The 26,507-nt window shown below is 39.1% G+C and overlaps 1 protein-coding gene across 4 annotated transcripts in view; it reads left to right on the forward strand.

Annotated features, from left to right (window-relative positions):
* The first annotated feature begins 729 nt into the window (after nucleotides 1-729).
* Nucleotides 730-26,507, forward strand: part of LOC118846138 (cytochrome P450 2J2-like) — a 58,633-nt gene continuing 32,855 nt past the window's right edge. For 3 of the 4 annotated variants that reach the window (XM_036754380.1, XM_036754379.1, XM_036754377.1), the window contains exons 1-5: nucleotides 1,853-2,337; nucleotides 5,239-5,401; nucleotides 18,270-18,419; nucleotides 20,407-20,567; nucleotides 22,345-22,521. In XM_036754380.1, coding sequence (XP_036610275.1) covers nucleotides 2,125-2,337; nucleotides 5,239-5,401; nucleotides 18,270-18,419; nucleotides 20,407-20,567; nucleotides 22,345-22,521 — 864 coding nt within the window. In that variant the 5' untranslated portion in view covers nucleotides 1,853-2,124. Of the gene's footprint in view, nucleotides 883-1,852; nucleotides 2,338-5,238; nucleotides 5,402-18,269; nucleotides 18,420-20,406; nucleotides 20,568-22,344; nucleotides 22,522-26,507 lie in introns of those variants that run through there. The other variant, XM_036754378.1, reaches the window with a different exon arrangement.

Genomic DNA, 26,507 nt, shown 5'->3' on the forward strand with positions numbered 1-26,507 from the left:
TCTTGCCTCAGACACTTACTAGCTATGCAACCCTTGGCAAGTCTTTTAACCTCTCTCTGCCTCAGTTTCTGCACCTGTAAAATGGGCATAATAATCACATTTATTTTAAATGGTTTTGGAAACAACAAATGTGAGAACACATGGAAAATTCCTTGTAAACCTTAACTTCCTACAGAATATTAGGATAATGGTGATTGATGATTGTCCCCACTATCAAGTCCCATATCCTCTGGGTCTCTGTTTCCTCATCTGTAAAATGAGAACATTGGACTAGATAGCCTCAGAGATCCCTTCAGCTCCAGATCTGTGACCCTATTATCCAGCATCTCTAAGACTTCTTCCAGATAAATATTCTATTATTCACAAATAAACTGTGGGTCATTGATGGGCCTTTTGTCCAAAAGGCTATCTCCCTACCCATTACCTCTTGTTTACATGATGCCTGAGGACAGTGGACACGGCCTTTCATTCCAGAGTGAGAAACCATAGCAAAGGGAACTCAGAGGTCATCTAATGCAGGTGTGTCCACCTGCAGGCTGATAAAGCCACATACTGGCATTATCTATGTTGTGTGGTATCTTTATTTAATTAAACATTTCTAAATGACATTTTAGTTTGCCTCTGGCCCTACGCAGGCACAAAGAGCTATAGTGCTTCAAGTAGGGTTCTCATATTTGACACCTCTGATAATCTAACCTCTTTTTTTTTTACTTATGAGGAAATAGAAGCCCAGGGAAGTAAAAATGGAAGAGCTGAAATTCCAGGTCAGGCCCTCTGACTCCAGATCAGCTTTCTACCCACTGCTCCATGAAGACCATTGGAAGGGAAAACACAAGGATTGCCATTCACTCCTGGCTCCTGGCCCCAACCTCACAGACTGAGGTAGGTTTGAAAAGTAGTAACAAGCAATTAGAAGTGCCTGCTTATCAGAAAAGGTGGTTTCCAACTGTTTTATGCCCTGAACCCCTTAGGCTTTTTGCTGAAGCCTATGGATCCTTTCTCAGAATGATATTTTAAAAGCATAAAATAATAGACATAGAATTACAAATGAAATTATAATTACATTGAAATATGTTAGAATTTTATTCCAGTCTTTCCAATTATTCCTATTTATTCCAATTAGATTGGAATTCCAGTTATCCCAATTTTTCCTCTGGTTACACTGGAATTTTACTTCGATTATATTGGAATTTCATTCTAATTTAACACAATTATATGAAAATTTTATTCTAATTATATTGGAATTTTAGTTTTGTTAATTTCGTTTATGTTAGAATGCTGTTCTAATTGTTAAATAAATAAATTAAATAAATTAATTACCTCAATTTATTCCAATTATATTGGACTTTTATTTCTACTGTTCCAATTATATTGGGATTTTATTCTGATTAGCTCAATTTATTTTAAATCCCTTGGAATTTTATTCTATTTATTACAATAAAGTTGAAATTATCTTCTCCCACTCAAGTCCACAGACTCATGTAATCTATCCATGTACCCCTCAGGGGTCCCTGGACTCCAGGTTTAGAGCTCCTCTATGTTAGTTCTCAAGCCCGATAGGAGCAGTTTGTAAGAGGGAGAAGAGTGCTGACTTGAAGTCAGCTGACTCAGGTTCCAGGGAAGACTCTGAAACTTACAAATTGCTGTGGGACCTTGTCAGTTTCCTGGTCTCCCTGGACCTCAGCTTGCTGCTCTCCTAAACAAGGGGATGCAGTTCTAGTCCCTTCCTTCCTCACAGATCTGGCCCTGTGAGTTGGGCCCCACTGTGTAGGTCTGTCTGGGGGTGGAGCCTTCCTAGTCTGCTCTGTCTAAGTGTCTCTGATTTCCAGCACACAGGCAGGCCCAGTCTTCTTTTCAGGAAGTAAGATTGTAGGGGTGGGGTGTGTTTACTCCCAGGACGCAGGCCCTGGCAGAGTGCAGAGGGTTGAGGCACAGAGGTGGGGCTGGCACTCCCTGGAGCTCTCTGGCAGCAGCTTCAAGGGGACAGACGCAGCTTGAGTTCTCTCTCTCATGTGAACGTTGCTCCTGGTGGGCCCATCGCTGCTGCTGTTGCTGCAAGAAGAGAAAGAAGAAGAAGGAGGAGGAGCTTGGCTTGTCTGGCCTTGGTGCCAGAGCTGGGGAACGATGCAGCTCTCTCTGGGAACTGTGCTCCCTTCCCTTTGGGAAAGAACCCCCCTGCAGACCTTCCTTCTCCTCTCTGCCATCCTCCTGATCCTGGCACAGTATCTGCAGAGGAGGAGGTGGCATCTCAACTACCCCCCTGGCCCTCCTGGGCTGCCCTTAGTGGGCAACTTCTTTCAGCTGGACTTTAAAAACCCACAAATGACAATCGAAAAGGTAAGGAGTGAGATGAGAGGTCAAGAATCTACTAGCTGTGAGTGGGGCATGGGAACTGGGGCTCTGGGTAAGATGGCTGGATTGGGCAGACACAAGCCTGGCTATCCATCCTCCTCTGGCCCTGCCTGGGAAGCAGCTTCTTGCAATGGAAAGATCATCCGGTATTGGGCTTAGAGTGCCTTAGTTCACATCCTGCTTCTGACCTGTAAGACTTGGGGGAAGTGATATGCTCATCATTCGTGGGGTGTGTCATTGTTAACATTGTACGTGGTCAGGATTGGATGGGTGCTGAGAGCGCTTCTGACTCAATCTCTGTGATTCTGATGTATTGAGACAATGATGGTAAAGTGCTTCATGCAGTGATTGGAAGACATTAAGCATTATATAAATGTGAGCTATTTGTTACTATTCTCATTATCGTTATGATGATTATTATATCTGGAAATTGATAGGCGAGCACCTTGAGAGACTGTCTTTGGCTTTTTTGAATCCCCAGTGCATAGCACAGTACCTGGCATGTAAAAATAACTTAACAAATGTTCATTAATATAATGACTGGCAGAAATGGCGTAGGCAGCCTCTGAGGCCCCTCAAACTCTAGAGTCAGAGGTATTTAACTTGGGCCACTGAATTTTAATTAAAAACGTCTTTCGATCACTGCGTTTAATATACTTGGTTTTCATTACAATGCTATATATTGTATCTTATGCATTTAAAACTTTCTTCTGAAAGGAACCCATAGGATTCACCAGAGTAATAAAGGGACTATGGGGACAACAAGAAGAATGAGAAGACACACACACTTAGACACCCCTAAGGTTAATAACCCATGGCCCCTCACTCTGATCTTTAGACTTTGGACGAGCCACATCAGGTCTGTGATATTCACTGCTTTATCAGTCACTTCTGGCTGTTACCATTACACTGCCAACACCCCAGTAGTGTTCCTTCAAATTAAGGGCACCAAACACTAACATCGCTGACAATGACTATTTTTTTGCCTGAAATGTTACACTGCTGTCTCATATTAGGGACTATTTATTCAATCCCTATATAAACCCTGTTTCACAATTTGGGTTTTTTTTGGTTATTTGTTTTTGTGTCCTAGACCCCTCTGACAGTCATTCTGCTGAAACCAATGGAAATATCCTCAGAATCATGATCTTAAATGCCTAAAATAGGATTAGGAAGGACACTGATTTTAATAAAATGCAATTATCAAAATTTAAAGAAAAGAAAAACAAATTGTCATGACCCAGATCTTTTACAGAGCAACAGTATGTGTGAAATTGTTTCTTTTGTCTTAGTGTGAGACTTTACATTTAACCTTTTTCAATTTCACCTCATTACACTCAGTCCAACCACCACCAATTAAAACTTTTTTGGTTGACTCCATCACTCAGCTACCCTTCCCAACTTAGTGTTGACTACAAATCAGATAAGCATCCTATCTGTGTCTTTCTTTGAAGCATCGATAAAATGCTAGCTCAGATCCAAGCACAGATCCAGAAGCAACCCATTGGAGACTGCGTACCTGGGACATAAAAAGGTTAAGTGCCTTACCAATATTCATACAGCTGGGTCAGGGGTGAGACTTCAACCCAGGTCTTTATGATGCTGATGCTGGGTCTCTACGCACTAACCCATGCTGCCTCCCAAGTGAGACTGAAATAGCCTTTGCAGATTTGCAAGCAACTTTGCATGCATTATCTCATTTGAATTTCAACATACCCCTTTGAGATAGCTACTACATATGTAGAAACTAAATCTTGGAAAACTTTCAGTGACTGGTTCCACATAAGGGTCAAAGGCAAGATCTGAACCCAGAACTTGCTAGATTTCAAGTCATAAGCCCTTATCACATGCCACCTCTCACCTGGCTTTTTTTCCTTTTGAAGTCTAAATATTCTTGGCTCCTAAAAATCGTCATCATGAACTATTAACTTGAGGTCCTGCCCTTTCTGAGGTCCTTGAAACAGGCCAGCATTCTCAGTCCCTACCAAGCTGTCATGGCTTTAGACAAGAGTGTGGTGACAGACTCCCAAGGGGTCTATGACCTGAGGACAAGGCTTGCTAAGTTCAGAGAAGCTCATGACCATGTTGCCAGCAGCATTGATTGATTTTTCCTCTAATCCCTCTCAAAGACCATCTTCTAAGTTTTGAAAGGGATTTGATGGGTGTCATGGGGGAAAGATCCAATCAATCAATTAACAAGCATTTCATAAGTACCTACTATGTGCCAAGTACTATGCTAGGTGTTGGAGATTAAGAAAACAAAAATTAAACTGTCCCTGCCCTCTGGGAGTTCACGTTCTATCAACTCCAATGAACTTACTAACGGTTCAAGTGTTGAGCTTCAAGTCTTTCCCCCATATTAACTTTTGAGTCCTTCTTTGTCATATATTCCTAGCCCAGCAAGCTGCCTTGAATGTAGCAGCCACTTCAGAGCCTGGAATATAGTGCCTCTTCCCCTGAAGCTTTTGGAATTCCCAGTTTCCATCAAAGCTTAGCTTCAGGGGTCTATCTCTTTTAAGAAGCCTTCCAGATCCCTCCCACATGCTGGTGTCCCCACAAATCACTTAGAATTTTCTTTGTTTGTATTCTGTATTTACTTATATTTGCACAGATCATTTCCTTCCAATGTCAATTCCTCAACAGAAGGAACTGTTTGGAGTTTGTGATTGTCTCCTCATCTCCTACAACAGGGATTGGATGTAGTTGAGTGATTCAGTGTTTGTTGGGGTGAGCTGAACTGAATTTGGTAGAATTGGATCAGACTACATTGAGAGGACTCAATTAGATTTGATGTTTCACATTCCTAGAATATCATCTGATGACAGTAGAGACAAAAATAGCTTCAAGGGCAATGGGAATTTGCAACTCAAACTAATTCTTTTTCAGTTTTCCAGGGAATATGGAAATATTTTCTGCACATATGCTGGCAATCGCACGTTTGTGATGGTATCTGGGTTGCCACTGATCAAGGAGGTCCTGGTCAACCAAGACCAAGTGTTTATTGATCGTCCAAAATTTCCCATCCACTACCATGTCTTTAAAACACTTGGTGAGTTCTTTGAATTATGATAAATATTTTTCATCTCCAGAATTATTTGAAAGATATCTTTGACTCCTGTACTTCAGCACTCCCAAAGAATTTCAACCCATTGCATAGGTCTTGTGGTTATAAGAAATATGATAGAAAAAATAGGAAGTTTCCTTCTTTCTTGTCTCAGAGTGGGGGGAGAGGAATAAGATGGAGGGAGAGGGTAATTGAGGGGTGTATGGGGTCCAAACTCATCCTATAGCAGGATCAGTTGAAGGAGCTTGGAGTGTTCAAATTAAGAACAGAAAGGCTAATTTGGTGGGTAAAGAGCGGCATGATGACTGTCTTCAAGTATTAGAAGGCCTTTTACTAGAAAGCTCTTGGCCCCAAAACTAGCAGAGGGGTATGATTTGGCTTGACACTAGCAAAAACTTTCTAACTGGCAGAGCTGTCCAAAAATGAAATGGTTTCTCTTCAGAGATGGTAGATTTCCCTCATTGGAAGTCTTCAAGCAAAAGCTGTTCAGTATATTTTGTTGGTGTTATTTTCTGGGTACAAGTTGGAGTGGATGACCTCTGAGATCCCTTCCAACTCTGAAGCTCTATAGGTTTAGGATTATGCCTTTTGGCCCTTTGACTCGCATGATGGTGAAGGTGCCAGGAGAGCCACCTGCATCTGAAGGAAGTCAGTAAAATCAAAGCCCCAGGTCAAAGTCTGTTTTTTGTTTTGTTTTGTTTAGTTTTGTTTTACATTTTTAAAATTATTTTATTTTTAATTTGTGGAGTCAGAGAAGCATTTCTATAACATAGCACAATAAAAACAGGATTGCACATGAAACTGCAAATGACTACATACATTTTAATATTCTTTTCAACAATAAAAAAATTATCATGTAAATTTCTCATTTTTTTCCTTTTTCTTCCCTCCCCACCCTTCCTACAGTTATATATAGCTGTTAAATTATGCTATACATATTCCTATTTTTCATTTCCTTCTCTGGATGAAGATAGTGTATTTCTTCACCTGGTCTTTATATTTAATTTATATATCTATAATAGACAAAATAACTTATTCGCTCAAAGTCATTCTTAAAACAATATTGCTCTTCCTGTATACAATCTTCTCTCTCTTCTTTCTTCATTATTTCATCGAAATCTTTCCATGTTTTTCTAATATCATGGAGCTCATCATTTCTAATAGCACAGTAGTATTCTATCAAAACCATATGTACTAGGAGGGCAGAGTTTATAATCTCAAAGAGGATCATAAACATGTCTGAAAGGTTCGGAACCGCCGGATATAAGAAACTCTCAAAGTAGAAGGCAGAAGAATCAAAACATATATTTAGGCTCCACAGTAACCAACCCATGAACCAGCAACCCCATTTTGATATATTGATCAAAAGCTTCCAGGCCCAATAAGTACGCCTTGAAAGAGTAACCAGGAGGCTACAGAGAAGCATGATTGCATAAAGCAAAATCATGCTTCCCCCTCTATGGTAAAAAGATTACCCACTGGCCTGAAGTCTTTGTTCAGCTTCCTCCCGTAGGTCAGCTCTGCTACTGGCAGCTCCTGCTTCAGCTGTGGCTGTAGCTGTAGCTGGCTCCAACGGGAGCTGCTTTTAACCATCCAGCTTCTGCGGGGGTGTAAGGTACGCCGGGGAAAGCACAGGTTCTTTCAATCTGCTTAAGCAAGGTGAAGGGGTTGACCGGGAAAGCACAGGTTCTTTCCATCAGCTTAAGCAAGGGAAGCAAGGTGAAGGGGCCGACAAGCTTACTCCAGTCCAACATACAAACAGCATTCAGTTCAGGGGAAAAAGCCAAACTAGTCAAGGCCACTTGTTGACAAAGTGCTAAGGAGCCCATTTTTGGTTGCCAACACACCATATGCCATAACTTATTCAGCCAATTAACCCAATTCCCTGCAATTTCCAGTTCTTTGCCACCACAAAGAGAGTTTCTATAAACATTTTAGAACATATAGGTTCTTTTCCTTTTTCCCTAATCATCTTTGGAAACAGACCTAGTAGTGGTACTGCTGGATAAATGTATGTGTAGTTTAGCAACTCTTTGAGTACAATTCCAGATTGCTCTCCAAAATTGTTTGATCAGTTCACAATAGCACTAATGATTAGTGTCTAAATTTTTGCACAACCCCCCCCAACACTGGTTGGCATCTCTTTCAATCATTTTAGCCATTCTAGTAGGTGTAAAATGATATCCAAATGTTGTTTTAATCTTCATTTCTCAATCAATAATGATTTAGAGCATTTTTTACTGTGTCTATAACTTGTTTTGATTTTTTTCATTGAAAAAATTGCCTGTTCAAAAAGCTACTGGGGGCAGAGCCAAGGTGGCAGCTGGAAAGCCGGGACTTACATGGGCTCCTTGCCAAATCCCTCCGAAAACCTATAAAAAATGGCTCTGAACAAATTCTAGAACTGTAGAACCCACAAAATAGCAGAGGGAAGCAGGGACCCATCCCAGGACAGCCTGGATGGTCACTCGGTGAGGTTTATCACACAAGGAGCTGGGAGCAGGAGAGGAACTGAGCCCAGCGTGGCCTGCGTGGACCAACCAGACCAGGAGCCGGGCAGAGCTGGCCCTAGAGCCCTGAATCAGTGATCTGTGGCAGTTACCAGACTTGTCAACCCACAAACACCAAAGACAATAGAGAAGGTTAGGGGGAAAAGCTGCGGGGAAGAGAATGGAAAGAGTTCCTGGTTGGACCACCACCGCAGGGGGCAGCGGAGGTGGCGCAGCTAAAGGAACTACAGCTGCAGTTGCTTCCAGCCCCAGGCCCTCTGGTAAGAGGAATTAAGTGGCAGATCAGAGCAGGACTGCAGAGCCTGCACAAGATGTGAGTCCAGTCTGGGTTGGGGGTTCTTGTGGGAGGAGGAGCACTGGTGTGGCAGAGCTGCGTGTAATAGCTCTGAAAACAACAGCGCATCCCCTCAAGCTTGGAACAAAGTACTCTTCACTCCACAAGCAGTCATACCCTGCTGAAAAACTCAAGGGTCAAGTACGTTGCCTGGGAACATGGCCAGGGAGCGAAAATGCACTCAGATTCAGTCTCAGACTTTGGAATCTTTCTTTGGTAACAAAGAAGACCAAAACATACAGCCAGAAGAAGTCAACAAAGTCAAAAAACCTACAACAAAAGCCTCCAAGAAAAACATGAACTGGTCTCAGGCCATGGAAGAGCTCAAAAAGGAGTTGGAAAAGCAAGTTAGAGAAGTAGAGGAAAAATTGGGAAGAGAAATGAGAAGGATGCGAGAAAACCATGAAAAACAAGTCAATGACTTGCTAAAGGAGACCCAAAAAATACTGAAGAAAACAACACCTTAAAAATAGACTAACTCAAATGGCAAAAGAGCTCCAAAAATCCAATGAGGAGAAGAATGCCTTGAAAGGCAGAATTAGCCAAATGGAAAAGGAGGTCCAAAAAACCACTGAAGAAAATACTACATTAAAAATTAGGTTGGAGCAAATGGAAGCTAGTGACTTTATGAGAAATCAAGACATTATAAAACAGAACCAAAGGAATGAAAAAGTGGAAGACAATGTGAAATATCTCATTGGAAAACCACAGACCTGGAAAATAGATCCAGGAGACAGAATTTAAAAATTATTGGACTACCTGAAAGCCATGATCGAAAAAGGAGCCTACATATCATCTTCCAAGAAATTATGAAGGAGAACTGTCGTGATATTCTAGAGCCACAGGGCAAAATAGAAATTGAAAGAATCCACAGATCGCCTCCTCAAAAAGATCATAAAAAGAAAACTCCTAGGAATATTGTTGCCAAATTTCAGAGCTCCCAGATCAAGGAGAAAATACTGCAAGCAGCACAAAAGAAACAATTTGAGTATTGTGGAAACACAAACAGAATAACACAAGATCTAGCAGCTTCTATATTAAGAGATCGACAGGCTTGGAATGCGATATTCTGGAGGTCAGTGGAGCTAGGATTAAAACCAAGAATCACCTACGAGGCAAAACTGAGTATCATGCTCCAAGGCAAAATATGGATTTTCAAGCTTTCACAGTGAAAAGACCAGAACTGAATAGAAAATTTGACTTTCAAACACAAGATTCAAGAGAAGCATGAAAAGGTAATCAAGAAAAAGAACAAGAAAGAAATCTCAAGGGACTTTCCAAAGTTGAACTGTTTTGTTTACATTCCTACATGGAAAGATGATGTGTATGATTCATGAAACCTCAGTATTAGGGTAGCTGAAGGGAGTATGCATATATATATATGTATATACATGTGTGTATATGTATGTATGTGTGTATATATATGTATATATTTATATGAGGCCATAGGGAGAGTTGAATATGAAGGGATGATAAATAAAAAAATCAAATTAAGGGATGAGAGAGGAATATATTGAGAGAAGGAGAAAGGGAGAGATAGAATGGGGTAAATTATCTCGCATAAAAGTGGCAAGAAAAAGCAGTTGTATAGGAAGGGTAGAGGAGGCAGGTAAGTTGGGATGAGTGAATCTTTCTCTCATCAGATTTAACCTGAGGAGGGAATGCCATACATACTCAATGGGGTATCTTACCCCATAGGAAAGAAGGAGGAAGAAGATAAAAAAGGGAGGATGATAGAAGGGAGGGCAGATGTGGGAGGAGGTAATCAAAAACAAACACTTTTTAAAAGGGACAGGGTCAAGGGAGAAAATTCAATAGAGGGGGATAGGTTAGGAAGGAGCAAAATCTAGTTAGTCTTTCACAACATGAGTATTGTGGAAGGGTTTTACATAATGATATGCATGTGGCCTACGTTGAATTCCTTGACTTCTTAGGGAGGGTGGGTGGGAAGGGAAGAGGGGAGAAAATCTGGAACTCAAAGTTTTTAAAAATAGATGTTCAAAAACAAAAAAAAAGTTTTTGCATGCAACAGGGAAATAAGATACACAGGCAATAGGGCGTAGAAATTTATCTTGAAAGGAAGGGAAGAGGTGATGGGAGGGGAGTGGGGTGACAGAAGGGAGGGTGGACTGGGGAATGGGGAAACCAGAATATACATCATCTTGGAGTGGAGGGGAGGGTAGAAATGGGGAGAAAATTCATAATTCATACTCTTGTGAAAATCAATGCTGAAAACTAAATATATTAAATAAATTTAAAAAAAAAGAAAGATTGCCTTTTCACATGCTTTGTCCCATTTAACAACTGGAGAATGACTCATTCTTTTAGATTATACAAAGATCTTTCTATATTTTAGATATTAGACCTTTATCTGATTAAATGTCTATACTTTTTCCCCATTTTTATTCTTTCCTTTTGGTCCTGGCTACATTGTTTTTACTTGTAGTAAACATTTTTTTTTAATTTAGTATAATCAAAATTATTCCTTTTATCTAACTTTCCTTTTTATCTCTCATTTTTTCATATATTGTTCACCTATCCATACGTCTTATAAGTAATATCTTCCATGCTCTTGCAATTTTCTCGTAAATGTCTCATTTTATATCTAGGTCATGTAACAATTTTCACCTTGTCTTGGTAAGTTGTGTGAGATATTGGTCTATGCACAGTTCCTGCCATACTGCTTTCCATTTTTCCCAACAATTAGTACCAAATAATTATTATCCCCAAATCTTAATTCTTTGCTCCTGTCAAACACAAGGTAGTTATATTTATTTGCTGCTGTAAATTGTATGTCTACCCTGTTCCTTTGATCTACCTTTCTATTGCTTAGCCAGTATCACATAGGTATAATAATTGCTGCCTTATAATACAGTTTAAGATCTGGTGCTGCTAAACCTCCCTCCTTTACACTTTTTTTTCATTATTTCCTTTGACATTTTTGACTTTTTGTTTTTCTAAATCCATTTGCTTATGATTATTTCTAATGCAATGAAACATTTTTTGGTAATTTAATTGAGATGACATGGAATATATAAATTATTTTGGGTAAAACTCTCATTTTATTATATTGGCCTAGACTACCATGAACAATTAATCTCTCCAATTAATCTGATTATATTTGTATAAAATCTTTTTTTGTAATTTTGTTTATATAATACCTGGGATTTTTGGCAGGTGGACTCCCAGGTATTTTATACTGCCTGTTGTTGTTGTTTGTACTTTGTTCTCAAAAAAGACAATGACATCAGGGAGGTGATGCTATGACATACAAGTGAATTGAATTTAAGTGAGATACTGCACTGCAAAGTCATCAAACTCACTTTCTGCTCCAGAGCCTGGTCCAAAGGCTAGACATACATCAGTATGACCAGAGATGGCCATGGATGAAGTGGGAGACATTGGCCTTCTTATGCTAAGGTCTTTAACAGTTCTCAGTTTGACTGAGACAATTCCCATTCAGTGATTAAGGCTAGGTAATAAATGAAGTAGGAATGACATTTTTACCTTGTCAAATAAAAAGAAAAAAATCAGTCTGGGAGGGAAGAACCTCAGGGATTCTAGCCGAAACAGAAATAATTTCTATTTACATTCACTCTGAGCCAATCAGGGCCCAAATAATGACCCAGTGGGACTTGGCCTGGGCTAGAGTTATTTTAAATAGGGTAAATTTTACTATCTCTTTTTGAAGAATTTTGTGACATATAGGAAGGCTGATAATTAATGAGGATTTACTTTAAATCATGATGTTTCACTTAAATTATTGTTTCACCTAACTTTTGAGTTGATGCTGAGATTTTCCATGGATATCCTCATGTCATCTGCAAAAAGAGATACTTTTATTACCTCATTCCCTATTCTGATTCCTTCAGTTTCTTTTTCTTCTCTTACTGCTATTGCTAGGATTTCCAATAGAATACTGAATAATATTGTGGACAGTGAGTGTCCTTCTTTCACACTTGATATTATTGGGAAGTCTTCTAGTTTATCCACATAACAAACAATGCTTGCTGATGGTTTTTGGTAAATGCTTTGAGTTAACCTAAGAAAAGGTCCATTTCTACCAATACATTCAAGTATTTCTAACAGAAATGACTATTATACTTTATCGAGAACATTTTCTTCATCTATTTATAAAATTATTTAATTTTTTGTTTTATTATTGATATTTTATTTAGGAATTTTGCATCCATATTCATTAACGAAATTGGTCTACAATTTCCTTTTTCTGTTTTTACTCTTCCTGGTTTAGATATCAAAATCATATTTGTTTCATAAAAGGAGTTTGGTAGAATCCCTTCTTTATCTGTAATTCCAAATAATTTGCTTAATATGGGAATTGGTTGATCTTTAAATGTTTGATAGAATTTGCTGGTAAATTCATCTGGTCCTGGTACTTTTCTTTTAGGGAGCACATTTATGGCCCCTTCAGTTTCTTTTTCTAAAATAGGTCTATTTAGATACCCTGTTTCCTCTTCTGCTAATGTAGGTAATTTATATTTTTGCATATATTCTTCCATTTCACTTAAGCTGTTAAATTTAAGAACACATTAATTAAGCAAAATATCTCCTTTTAATTGTTTTAATTCTATCTTTGTTAGAAGTATATTCATCCTTTTCATTTTTAATAGTCGTGATTTGGTTTTCTTCTCTCTCTTTTAATCATATTAACCAGTTTCATCTATTTTATTTATTTTTTCATAAAATAAATTTAGTTTTGTTTATTAATTCAATAGTTTTTATGATCAATTTTATTAATCTCACCTTTATTCATTTTTTCACAACTTACAATTTGGTCTTTAACTGGAAACTTTTCATTTATTCTTTTTCTAGTTTTTTCTAAGTTGCATACCTAATTCATTAGTCTGCTCTTTACTGATGCAAGTATTTAGAGATATGTTGTCTCAGTATTGTCATTCTCTTTAATGAAATTGTTAATTGTTTCTTTAATTCATTCTTTAACCCACTCATTCTTTAAGCTTAGGTTGTTTAATTTCCAATTAGTTTTGAATCTATGTTTCAGTAGCCTCTTATCAAATATATTTTAATTGAATTATGATCTGAAAATGATACTTTTAATATTTCTGCTTTTCTGATTTGATTATAAAATATTTATGCACCAATAAATGGCCAATCCTTATAAAGGTACCATGCTGAGAAAAAAGTGGATTCCTTTCTATTTCCATTCAATTCTCTCCAGATACCTATCATTTGTAGTTTATCTAATATTCTATTTACTTCCTTAATTTCATTCTTATTTATTTTTGGTTCAATTTATCTAGTTCTGAGAGAGGAAGATTAAAGACTTCTATTATTATGAACTACTATCTGTCTCCACCTGTAATTCATTTTTCTTTTAAAAATTTACCTGCTATAGTATTTGGTGCATGTAGGTTCAGTATTGATATAGCTTCATTGTTTATAGTACCTTTAATCAAAATGTACTTACTCTATTTATCTCTTTTAATTGTCTATTTTAGCTATGACTCTCTCTGAGATCATAGTGGCCATTGTTGCCTTTTTACATAAGTTGAAGCATAATAAAATCTACTCTAACCCTTTATTTCAACTGTGTGCATATCTCTCATGGGATTCTGATATTTAATCCATTCTGCTTTCTCTTTTCATCTAATGGGTCAGTTCATCCCATTCACATTTAAAGTTATAATTGCTATATATGAATTTTCCTCCCTTTTACTTTTACTATTTCTCCCTCTACCATTTTTTACCATATCATTGTTACCTTCTCTTCTCCCTTTACCCTCTTATTCCTTATTTTAGCCATCCTCTAAAATTCTCCCCTTTATCTATTCACTTCACATTCCAAATATTAATCTATATATGCTTACAAAAGTATCTCCCTCCTCTTATTCCCCATTTTTCTCACCTCTCTAAAAATTCATAAGACATCTAAAGCTCTTAAGACATATACATTGTTTCCTTTTCAGAGCAGATGAAATATTCCAATATTAGCAGCCCTCCACCCTACCTGATTCCTCTGTATTAGTTCTTCCTTTCATGCATCATTTTTATTAGATACTTTCACCTTAAACCATTTTCCAACCCAATTAGGTTTTTTAGAATCACCTCATCACACAATTCAGCCACAATTTTTCTTTCAAACTACCCCAGTAATGATAACAGTTTTGAGAATGCTATTAGTAATAATAAAACCAAAAAATGACTAGTATTAACAATGTTTTCATGTGTCATGAGTAAACAGTTTGACCTTAATCACAGCTTATAATTAGTGTTTAATGATTTTACTATATTTCTTCTGGGTCTTTTATATCTAATTGACCATTGAGTTCTGCTCTTTTGTTATAAATATGTGAAGGTCTTTCAGTTCATCAAATGTCCCTTTCTTTTCATTCAGTATTATATTCACCTTTGCTGGATAAGTTATTCTTCAGTGCAACCTGAGCTACTTTGCTCTTTGAAATACAATGTTACAAGGCCTATGGTCTTTTCGCGCTCTTTTTTGCTAGGTCTTGTAAAATCCCAATTGCTTTTCTGCAGTGTTTAAATTGTTTGCAATATTAATATGTATTGCAGCATTTCCTCTTAATGCTGGGAATTTGGAAACATGGCTATGGCATTCCTGTAGGCGTTCTTGAGATCTCTTTTGGTGATCAGTGGACTGTTTCTATTTCTACTTTATCTTCTTGTTCTACAACTTCAAAGCAATTTCTTTAATAATTTCTTGTAATATTGTATCCAGAATTTTTTTGATCATAATTTTCAGGTAGATGGAAAATTCTTTTATTGCCTCTCCTCAATCTGTTCTCCAGATCAGTTGTTTTTTTTCTAATGAAATCTTTCAGATTATCATCTATTTTTCCAGTTTTATAATTTCTTGGTTTCTTATAATGTCATTGGATTCCACTTGCCCAATTCTAGTTTTCAAGGAATTATTTTATTTTTTAAAATTTTGCATCACTTTTTTTCCCAGTTGATTAACTTTTCAAAATTTTCTTGGAATTTCTTTAATTTTTTATGGTCAAAGTCTTGGAGGGCAGAGGTGGGGGGAGATGACTGGGGAGGGGTGGTGAGAGTGAATGGGAACAAAGATGAAGAGGTTAGCACACATTAGAGATACCTATTCTATTATGGAGAGGAGAGGAGGAGAATTGATGCTATGACTTAAAGAATGAAGGCATGGAACTGAATCCCATGGTATATTAGGAAGGCAGAATTTATGATTTCAAAGAGAATCTCATATGTGCCTAAAAGGTCCAGAACTGCAGGATATAAGGAATTCTCTAGGCAGAAGGCAGGAGAACTAAAGCATGTATTTACACTCCACAATAACAAGCCCACAAACCAGCGTCCCCATTTTGATATTTTCATCAAAAGCTTCCAGGCCCAATAAGTCCGCCTTACAAGGGTAACCAGGAGGCCACAGAGAAGCGAGATGGTATAAGGCAAAATCATATACATGCTTCCCCTCTACGGTAAGAAGATTACCCACTAACCTCTAGTCAGCTCTGCTACCAGAAGCTCAGCTTCGGCTGTAGGCGTCTCTGGCTCAAACCGGAAAAGGAAAGGAGGATCTTCAAGCTGTCCTCTCCCCTTTTATAGAGTTTTTGACATCATCAAGCGCCACCTGAATGACCAGGGCCGATTGGTTCTTGACTTGGCCCATCCCCCAGCGTAGACCACGTTAACACACCTCCCCTCAGCCAGCGCCACGACTACCACACAGGAAGCTCTGGTCCTGCCCCGGAAGAGCAAGCCCCAGCGTCCAGGGAAGCTCAACGAGGCGAGCTGAGTCATTCAAAGAAAACAAAGTCCATTCTGGCTACACATGGGAGAGCATCTTCTTCTAGAAGAAGAAGGCTTAGACATCTGCCCTAAGTTTGCCTTGGTAGTGGAAAGGAGAAGACAAAGACTTGGAAAAGTTACTGCAAAGATTTTGATAGGCATGCATTAAGGCCACAGTAGAAGGATTGGCCACTAAGGGACCAATTGGACCTAGGTTATATCAGCCTAGATCCTTCCAGTTTGGACATTCTGAGGGTCTGTGATTCTTTACCACATCATTGATGGCCCTTCAGCCAATTTTTCCATCTTTATCTATGTCATATAATGGTCATTTCCCCAACATTTTAGCCAAACTAGCCTAGGCACTGTTTCCTAAATGCCACACCCCCAGCCCAGTCATAGAATGAGAAGTTGAGACCTGGAAGGAAACTTAGAGGCCACCCAGTCCAGCCCCCATCTTTATTTTACAAGTGAGGGTACCAAAGCTGAGAGCTCACAAATATCAATCATGATTTCAACCCAGATGTTCTAACCTCCACGACCAAAGTTCTAGCTAATGAACTATGACTTTACTTCATGCTATGCCCCTCATTTGGAATATTTTCCCTCCCCTCCTCTCAGCCTCTTGAAATCTTTCAAGAGCCAATTCACACACTTAATTCTCCATGAAGCTTTCCCTTCTCAATAATAAATTATTCTGTGTCTCATATCAAGGAATATTCCACTACTCTTGAACTTATGTATTAATTGATAATAGTGATCCACACTGTTGCTTAGCCCAATGCCCAAGACATAATAATAAAGGAGTTTCTGGCTTCCCTTCCCAACAAGATGGAAATTTATTTCCATTGGAGCTCAGACTGTCTAACATTGCCTATATCTCTATCATCACTTAAGGCAAGGCTTTGCACATCTTCATTCCCTAAAAAGGATTTTTGAATGAAAGAGTGAAAGGGCTCAGGGTGCACACGTAGACATTTGAGAGAACTGTGGAATTTCAAAGCCATGAGGGACATTAGTCACTGCCCAAGAGTGCCTGGAGATGAGCAGGAATGCCCTCTCAACATTCCCAACAAATGGTCATCCAAACTGTGCTTGACGACTTCCAAGGAGGGGGAGCCCACCACCTTTCAAAGAAGCCCATAACATGCTAAGGCAAGTCTAACTGGTCAGAGGTTTGTCCCTCCCTGTAACTTCAGTTCTCCTCCTTGCATCTTTCACTGATTGCTCCTGGTTTTGCCCTTGGGGGTGAAGCACAAAAAGCTAATCTCTCTTCCATATGACATCATCAATACATGTCTGTTGACTTTCTACTAGCTCCTCTTCTCCCTTTTTATCTTAACAATAACTTGTGACTTACTGCAGGTTATTGGGGTGAACCTATCAGATGGTATAGTGTGAAATCTCCAACCATTATGGTTTCCCATGATTTTCTTGGCCCAGAAACATATCTCTGCCTCTTTTCTTTCTTTTTTTTGTCAAGGGTTCCATCATTTTTAAACATCTTTTCAATCTTGTATTCTGTTTCTCTCTATTATTTAATCTGTTCTAATACACTGGTGAAACAGGACTCTCATGACATGGGAAAATCAGCCATTCGCAAATCAGGTCAACAGGGAGACATTCTGCCTTTGAGTCCAGAAGGTGAAGACATCTCAGTTTGGGCCCCCAGGCGTGGGCTGCCTAAAGGACTGTGCTGACCACTGCATTCCAAAAGGCCTTCCCTGTCTAAAAGTAGGGCCTTCATGGGATACGCATAAGAGGCCAGTCTTAGAGTAGAAAGCATACTCTTATGAGACAGCAAGAAGTAATGGAAAGGTCACAGACTGTGGAGTCTCCGGGTTTCACTTTGAATCTCAGCTTTGCCATGTTTTACCTGTTTGACCTTGGATAATTCCCTTACTCTCTCTATGTCTCAGTTCCCAAGTTCTTCATAGGAAAGAAGATAATGTACCCCAAGGTACATGGCCTACTTATAGACTATTTTGTCTTTAGGACTTCCAGGTACTTCCATATGCACTACAGTCAAACTTTAAGTCTTATTTTCCCGATTTGTGTGTGAGTTCCTTGGAAGCAGAAACTGTCTAGCCCTTACTATGTATGTACCCAGTACAGTATTTAGCATGTAGTAACTGTTTTTCAAGTTCTTGGTCAATTGAATTCCTCAGCTGGTAGAAGAGTAAACACACCAGGAAAATACAGGTATTTTGAAATAGTGATATAAATTATTATCATTATTATTTAGGCTTGATAATGTCTAATGGCCAAGAGTGGAGACAGCAAAGAAGATTTGCCCTAATGACACTAAGGAACTTTGGTTTGGGAAAGAAGACCCTGGAAGATCGAATCAAGGAGGAGGCCAGGTATTTCATTGAAGCCGTCGGAGAGGAAAAAGGTGAGCACTGGTCAGGCAGGGATATTTTCAATTGCTTCTGATTGTCCTTTTGTCCAAATGATCATGAAAAAGAATCTAAAAGTGTGGATGGGACGAGTAGGGAAAGGGAGGTCATCCCTGGTCCAAAGTCAGGCAAAATTCCCCACCCTCCAGTCTGTGGGGAGGTCTTAAAGACCCAATTTTATCCTCTAGGTATGAATGAGGCAATAAACCAAGAAATAAACCCTTACTGGTTCATTCTCTTGAATGCCATAATCATTATTTTCTGCCATCAACACACATAACCAACACGTGTCAGTTCTTCAAATGCCACACATGGAGTCGTGCCTTGGCTGGTCACTCCAGGAACTCCCTACACACATGTGTGTACACATACCCCTGCCTCCTTTCTCTCCTGCTGCGCTTCTGTATCTCTTAATCCTTCCTAATCATTTTTCTGCCTTTCTAGTTACTGAATCACCTAGTTCTTTTTCTCTGTGTCTTCCCTCTCATTCTTCTCTTTCTTCTTCTCTCTTTTGAATTGTTCTCCACTTTCTACTCCTTAACATACACACACACTCACATGTATACATATTGCTGTCTTCATGTTTTTTAATTTTATCATTTTTTTCAATTAATCATTTATTTCCATTCCTTCTTTTTCCTCCTCTCATTGGAAAAAAACTAAAACCTCAGTAACAAATATACATAGTCAAGCCAAAGAAATTCTTACATTGGCCATGCCCAAAAACATATATGTCATTGTGTAACCTAAGTCCATTCCCTGTCTGTCAGGAGGTGGGTAGCAGGTGTCATCATTGGTCCTGTAGAATTGTGGCTGGTATTTCAGTGATCCAAAGTTCTTAAGACTTTCTGAGTTATCTTTGTTTTCACAATGCTGTTATTGGAGACAATCATTCTTCTACTCTTACTCCACTTGCTATGCTTCTACTTTTTCCTTCTCTTTCTTTTCCCATCCTCCCCCACTTCCCTTTGGCCTCTTCTGTTGCTTTGTCTTATTATCATAGATTTAGGGTAAGAATGAACTTGGAGCCCATCAATCCAACCTTCCCTCCCATTCTGCACATGAGAAAACTGAGGAGTGCAGCAGGTAAATGACTTGTCTAAGGTCACTAAATCAGTCACTATATATACATATACGTATATGTATATGTATCAATATGTATGTATCAAGTATATATCAATATTCCAGGCATTGTGATAAATCCTGGGGATATAAAGAAAAGAAAAAGTAAATCCCTATTGTCAGGGAGATCCTAGTCTAAGTGGGGGAGACAACACACAAACAGCTATGTACAAACACAATCTAAACAGGAGAAACTGGAAATAATCGATAGTAGGAAGGCACTAGAACTATGGTTACCTAGCTAGTAAATGTCTGAGGTAGTCTGGGTCTTCCTGGCTCCAGGTTCAATACCTTACATGTTTACCTTATACTTCCTCCTTTCCTTATTCACCTTCTCATATCTTTATTTTTCATCCCAACATCTCCAGTCATCATTTCAGCTCTAATGCTGACATGTATGCAAGTAGCCCACAGGTGTATGTAGTCATGGGTGTTGGTATATGCACACATACATCTTTATGCATGTGTGTGCCCAGGCCCATTACATAGATGAGTACATCTCTGTGAATCTATCCACATGATATATCACATATAAAATCATAGACAGAATTTAGAAGGGCCCTCAGAGGTCAACTACTCCAATCTCCTCATTTTACTGATGAATACATGGAGGCAAAGCCAGATAAAGAATTGCTCAAAGCCACCAGTTACCTGTGTTGGAACAAAATATGCCAATTATATCCCAAGTCTTGACTAAACATTAAAAAGTGAGTGTGTTCTTTTCTTTTTCTCACATCTATCTAAGGATAAGATGAGGAAAGAAATCGTTTAGGAGAAAATGTTAGAAAACTCTGCTGGGTTCCTTTAAAGAACATGAGTGAAATGAAGATGAGCCTGTTATTTTTCTCTTCCTGTCAACAGGAAAGCCCTTTGACCCCCACTTTCAGATTAACAATGCTGTTTCTAACATCATCTGCTCTGTAACTTTTGGACATCGCTTTGACTACCATGATTCTCAGTTTCGGCAGCTGCTGAAGAGTATGGATGATGTCACGGTGCTTGAAGCCAGATGGGAGTGTCAGGTAACAGACCATCTCTTCCTAGGTATGGTAGACTCAGCCTGTATTTGACTCTGTACTTCCTCCATTGGAAAAGAAACAAGAAATGAAACATGGCTGTGAGAGATTGTCAGGAGCTGAGTCAGCTGGTGAGTGAGTTCCTCTAATCAGTAAAAGGGACCCAAAAGGGGAGAGGAAAAAAAACAACAAGATTTTTATAAACAATGACATGGAAGAACATGCTTGGGGGACCCGATGCTTTTCCAGTACCCTGTAATCTCCAAGTAATGGGAAACAAATTTCTATGCAGTTTGAAATTTTTTCTAAGATCTTTACTAAAATTATCGACTTACAAACATTTATTAAGCATGTATTGTGTGCCAAGTACTGTGCTAGGATATGAGGCTACAATGACAAAAATGACAGCCCCTGACCTTGGGTGGTTTGTGTTCTGTTGGAGGAGACAACATGCCCTCATGTGAGTGTATGTGCAAATACATAAATACAATGAGAAAACTTTTGATATTGGCTGCATTAGAAGGCAGGAGGACCAGGAAAGCCTTCATGGAGATGCTGTCTCATGAGTAGAGTTTAAGGGAAACCAGGAATTTTATCATCATCTCTGCAAGGGAGAAAGGAGAGCAAGGGAGGGGGGGAAGAGAAAGAGGGGAGGAGGAAGGAAGGAAAGGAGAAAGGTTCAGAGACAGAGACAAGAGACAGACAGCTAGAAAAACAGAATGAGAAGGGACATGATCAGAAAGACATGGATTCAAGTGCTTACATTTAAGATTTCTAAACAGCTTTACATTTATTAGCTCCCACCTCAATGCCTTTGCACTGCCTGTCCCTTATGCCAGGAATGCTCTTCAAGAATCAGCTCACATTTCACCTTCTACCACAGGATGTCTTTCTCAGTCCCCCCGGCTGCTGGCACCTTCCCCTCTGAGATTACCTTTCAGACACTCTACATAAATCTTGCATGTACTAGAATCTCTCCCATTACAATGTGAGATACTTAAGGACAGGGACTGGCATTTTTTACTCCTTTCTTTGTATAGCTAGCACTTATCACAGTCCCTGGCACATAGAAAATACGTCTTAAATGCTTGTTGATTGATTTCTTTAGATCCTCACAATGAACCTTTGAGATATTTGCTATTATTATCCCCCTTTTACAGATAAGGAAACTAAAGTTGAGAGAAATTAATGACTTATCCCACACTTGTCTGAGGCAGAATTCTAACTTGGGTCTTCCTGAGCCTGGCTCCACCTGCCTCATAACTTCAGTTAACTCCGCAGGAGTCTGGCTATGGAAGAAAATTAGGGAAAATGAATAATGAATATCATTAGGTCTCATTTCCTTAAGAGGAACAAAATGGAATTTCAAGAGAAAAGAATTCTATGGGGCTAACAGGGGCTTCTTTAAGGGCTCATGTGATATCAATTTCCCTAGAAAGAATCTCTCCCCTCCTTCTTTGCAGGTTGTGAGGCTGCCTACATTAGTGACATCTTGAAAGAGTTCTTTACTGCATCAGAATATGGCTAAGGGGCTGGTGTATAAGACAAAGATGGCTGGATGCCAGCCTAAGTATTAGGAGAGCAACTGTAAGGAAGGATAGGCACTGGGTATGGGGAAGGTGGAATTCAAGAGTGGTTAGACACAGAATTAGGGTAAACTCCATGACACAAGAAATGGTCAAGAACTCTGGCCTGACCTAGAGTGAGGAAGATGAAGAGATATGGCACCCGTGGAGCAACTAACGCTCATCGTTACTCCCCTGGTCCTTTTTATATCATTTAGCTCTTCAATATTTTTCCTTGGATAATGAAATTCCTGCCAGGACCTCACCAGAAATTCTTTAGAGAATGGAAGAAGCTACAGTCTTTTGTAAAACATGTGATCAAAGAACATAAGGAAGACCTAAACCCAGAGGAGACCCGGGACTTTATTGATGCTTACCTGAAGGAGCTGTCCAAGGTATGTAGATAAAACAGAAAGCAGGCATTGTGTATAACCGCCCCCGCCCCCTAAAAAAAGTGCAGAGTTGGGGGTATAAATGTGTTAAAATGTTCTATACTTTACATCTCCCTTGTAATATAAATATGTTCACTCAATGACCACCCTGGGAGTTAAAGAGTATAAGTAATGTTGCTTGCTAATAGAAAGCTCAATATTTTTATTTAGAACTGGAAGAACAGGGTCCATGAAGATCAACCTTCAGATTATACAAGGTGAAAATTGAGGCATAGAGAGGCTAATTGTTTTGTTCCAGTTACATAGCTATTAGGAATCTGAGGCTGGATTTGAACCCTGCTCTTTCTGTCTCCAAGTCCAATGTCCTTTTCATTAGAACCTACTCTGAGATTAAGTCTTGGCCCTGGTATTTCATCCCTAGGAATTTATCTTTCTGCACTTCACTTTTTTCAACTATAACATTAAGATATTCTATCATACCCTTTTCATGTCCAGAATTATCATGTGTGTATTTACAAGAATATAAATGTAAGTTAAATTATCAATTTTATATATACAATCAAAATACAACCACCTTTGTGAATATGCGCAATAATCAAACATGTGGGAAGCATTGCAGCACCTGTCACTCCTGGGTGCTGTAGAATCAGATTCACATATAATTTAAACATGTTTAACAAAATAAATAAAAATCCATTAGAACATAGATAATATAAGTCAATATGTAACCCCCAGGAGTCCTTCCATAAGGGTCAGTGGCTCCATTTCATTTTTGGCTTGATACCACTGGAGTTCCTTTCCAACTTCAATATTCCATGGGATTATGTTCTGTATAGTTCAAGAGTGCTAGATCTAGGTTTGGATTCTTCATCCTGGTCATTTACCTTGTATAGTCATTTACCTTGGAACAAATGATTTATCTAAATCTCAATATCTTCATTTGAAAATTGTGTATGATATTATTGGCACTACCTACCACACAGGATTGTGGGAAAAATGGTTGACAACTTGTGAAGCATTTCAATACTGTTGGTTTCCTTTTTATTAAAAGAATGAATCAAGGGGCAGGGCCTCACTTTAGGGGCCAGGCATCCTCTGCCTAGATCTCATTCTCCTGTTTATTCTCCAAGAGGCCAGGAGGAGAAGTTAGGCAGCCAAGGCTGCAGAAGCAGCAGGGGGAATAGGGAGGGGAGGAAGGAAAGGTGTTAGGGTGAGGCACAGACCCAGAGGCCTCTGCTAGAACTACCCAACCCCACTCCTCAGTCAACAGCCACCTCTCCTTCCTACCCCTTTCCACCAGAACCTCAGCATAGCACCCACTATAAGTATCCCTGTATGGTGATAGAGTAAGGTTTAGGTCCTGCAACAGCCATAGCAGCCCCACCACCTGGAGTGTGTCATTTCTGGAATGGATCCAACATCTGTCAAGAGGAGAGCTAGTGATGACGGCCCCAAACCCTAGGCCAGAAGCATGCACCATGACTTTCTCAACGAGGAGCTCAGAATTGATGGTATTGGCACCAGACCCTGAAGGACAATGGCTGTGACTAGTAGAATCTTGAGACCAGAGACTTTTGCCAGGGCCTTCTTCCCTAATTAACTCTTTCCAGATGCCTGCTGTTCCCAGGATGGATGATCATAAGCATGGCATCGGTATGCAGCCCTAAGGGACAAGGGCTGATGACTAGCTAAAATTGTCCCTTGATGTCCCCATGATGGAAGCTTCAATGTACATAATGCTGGACTGTGCCTCACCCTCCAGTTTTACTAGGGAAATGAAAGTAACTTGAGGCATCTGTACCGAGCCCAGCTTAGGGCTACTTCCTTGGTTGACCCTGAAGGAATCCTGATACTAGAGACTTTGACCAGGGCCTTCTTCCCTGTTAACCCTTTCCAGGTGCCTGCTGCAAAGCCCAGAACGTCCCTATCCCCACTTTCAGGTGGGAACAGAGACAGTTCATCCTCTTGGACCCTACCCCATGGTCAACAGGGGAAAATGACCCAAAATGAAGTGAGAGCAGAGACTTGGACTCACCCGCAGCCTTGGTTGCCACTATCAGATTTGTGCCATTCCCCAAACAGAAAAGTTCGGAAAGAAAATGACCTTCTGGACCCCTCCCCTTCATGAAGACAACCCAGAGAGGAGGACTTGGCCACTCCCTTGGCATTACTTGCTGTATATCCCTGCTTTGCTTTTGATGCCTGCTTCATCCTACGTGCTGTTTGTTCTTATGTATGTCACCTCCCAGCTCCCATACCATACCATTGTCTGTGCCTGGTCAGAATGGATGGCCCCAATCTGTGGAATTTCTCCTCTCCTTAAGAGGGCTAAGCATATGGCTGGTTAGGTTCATTTGTGAAGACAATGGCATTGACCCAAAGGTGAGAGGCAAACCTCCCGCATAGCACTCCAAACAAAGCTGCAGCCTCGGTCCCTTTACTCACTGGGCTCTTAATGTAAGTGACCTGGGAGGTAGTGTCCAGACTCTCTCTCCTCCTCTGCTCCTTCCAGCATTAACTGTGGCTTGGACCCCAGCATCCAAGAAGAAAATGGGACCCTTGACCTTTAATGACAAGCACAAGAAGCTTGCTTCCTTTCCTTTGGCTGCTTTCACAGGACTAATTCCTTATCTTCTGTGAACCCTATATGAAAATGGAACATGCAAATAAAGCATTCATCCCTCAGGAAAAAAACAAGAATAAATCAATGGTGTAACACAGCTATTCTTACCTAGAAAAATAATAATGCTAAGAAATGACAATAAAAGTACTGCTTAAATGCATATGATACTTCAAGGCTTGCAAAATGTTTGGTGTTTCCCCACCCCCCAAACAATGCCAGAAGATACCCAGCACAGATATTATCTCCATTTCACAAATGAAGAAACTCAATCCAGAAGAGATTAGTGAATAAATTTAAAAATCCCCAAATGACACCACAGTGAAAATAAAAGGAGAAATTAATAAAATTGAAAGTAAGAAAACTAACAAATAAAACAAAGATCTGGTGTTATGAGAAAGAAAAAAGGAAAAAGACAAAACATCGGTTGATTTGTTTTAAAAAAGAATTAAATAAATTACCAGTGTCAAAAATTAAAATGGTGAATTTACTAACAAAGACAAGGAAATTAAAGCAATAATAATGAGCTATTTTGCCCAATTGTATGCTAACAAATCTGACAATCTAACTAAAATGGATAAACGTTTACAAAAATATAAAATACCTAGATTAAAGGAAGATGAAATGAAATTCTTAAACTCATTTTAGAAAAAGAAATGGAAAAACCAATGAATTCCCTAAGAAAAAATCCTCAGGTCCAGATGAATTCACAAGTGGATTCTTCTAAAGAACAATTAAAGAATAATTAATTCCAATACCATATACAAAATATTGGGGGAAATAGGCAAAGAAGGACTTGTACCAAATTCTTTTTGTGACACAAATATGAAGCTGGTACTTAAACCATGAAGAGCCAAAAAAGAGAAAGAAAACTATAAGCCAATTTCTGTAATTGACATTGATGCAAAAGTTTAGATAAAATACTAGGAAGAAGATTACAGCAATGTATGCTAAAGTTCATATACTAGGACTAGGTATAGGGATCTATACCAGGAAGGTAGGGCTGGTTTATTGCTGAAGAAACCATCAGCATAACTGACCATATCAATAAAAAAACAGAAATAGTATAATTACCTCAGTAGATGCAGAAAAAGATTTTGACAAAATCCAAAATCCATTCCTATTACAAAAAAAACTAAAAAAAAAGTATAGGAATAAATGGAGCTTCCCTTAAAATGATAAGTAATATTCATCTAAAACCATCAACAAGCATTATCTATAATAGGGATAAGCTAAAAGCTTCCCAATATGATAATGGGTGAAAAAGGATGCCCATTATCATTACTCTTATTCAGCACTGTACTAGAAATTTTAGATTTAGCAATAAAAGAAGAAAAAGAAATTGAAGAAATTAAAATAGGCAATGAGG

This window comes from Trichosurus vulpecula, chromosome 4 (assembly GCF_011100635.1).
Source record: "Trichosurus vulpecula isolate mTriVul1 chromosome 4, mTriVul1.pri, whole genome shotgun sequence".
NCBI lineage: Eukaryota > Metazoa > Chordata > Mammalia > Diprotodontia > Phalangeridae > Trichosurus > Trichosurus vulpecula.